Source organism: Morone saxatilis, unplaced genomic scaffold (assembly GCF_004916995.1).
Source record: "Morone saxatilis isolate NCDOM2014 unplaced genomic scaffold, NCSU_SB_2.0 Contig2, whole genome shotgun sequence".
NCBI lineage: Eukaryota > Metazoa > Chordata > Actinopteri > Moronidae > Morone > Morone saxatilis.
In genome coordinates this window covers 26214626-26215575 of record NW_023339762.1, presented here as the reverse complement: position 1 = coordinate 26215575, position 950 = coordinate 26214626, and the positions used below count along the sequence as shown (strand labels likewise).

Here is a 950-nt window from a genome sequence, read left to right as displayed (position 1 = left end):
GGCATGTGGGATGGTTGTTGATTGTGAGTTAGTGGCTCGCGACACTGCTACGATTAGAGTTCCTACTGAACCTCATATCTGAATAAATCTCATAGTAACATCCTTCGTTCTCACTGTACCATGCTGAAAGCTCTGACGTCTGTCACCATATCAACACACTTCAGGGAGGGATGCTGGATTTTGGCTGCATGTCAGATTCACGTAAAGTCCCAGTAGGTTATTTATCTGATGAGCTGGGGCAGGAATATGGCAAAGCAAGGTTTAGCACTCCTCTCCTGTTTGTGCCTGTTATGTCAAGGCAGCTATTCCACTTGGCAAGGTTTCAGTGGAGTCTCTGTGGTAACATAGGTCAAGTCAGGATCAGTGGTTGTGACAAGCTGAGGATGTTCGTCTCGCATCATCCAGAGTGCCGCCAAAGATTTGAACACATAGCCTGTGAACTCTTCTATCAGCACGCATATTCGGGCTTCTTGAGTTTCACTATAGATAGATAGAATGACTGTTGAACATATGATTTTAGTTCTACCAGTGTTTTCCTGTTTCAGCACATTCAGTCTCTGAAAAAGTGAAATGTAAACAGGAACTGTATGCCTGGTTTGCTTTTGCCTTCTGCAGCCCCAGTGATCTCAGTGTGAAGTTGTGGTCCAGTATCAGTTCTACGGTTGTGGTCCAGTATCAGTTCTTACGTCGGCACATTGGCTGCTGGCCGCTCCACTTCAGAGACTCCAGACAGACTCGGGTCCGTGGGCCAATGAGCTCGTAGTTAGGCTTACACAGGAAGTGGACCTCGTGTCCGATGCCAAACACCCGGCCCAGTCTGCGGCCGTGAGTGGGGGGCTCTGGTTTGGGGCAGGATGCTGCGAACAGATAGAGTTCATTTACCTTCTGAACTGAAGGTCCCATATGATTCTGATGTTCCCCGACTAACTCTGCTGCCTGTGGACTGATTT

The 950-nt window shown here is 48.0% G+C and overlaps 1 protein-coding gene across 1 annotated transcript in view; it reads right to left on the bottom strand.

Moving 5' to 3' along the window:
* Nucleotides 1-686: 686 nt before the first annotated feature.
* Nucleotides 687-950, bottom strand: part of LOC118330881 (fibulin-7-like) — a gene marked incomplete at its 3' end in the record, with an annotated part of 3066 nt that continues 2802 nt past the window's right edge. Inside the window, 1 exon segment of the mRNA XM_035665580.1 lies at nt 687-857. Coding sequence (XP_035521473.1) covers nt 687-857 — 171 coding nt within the window.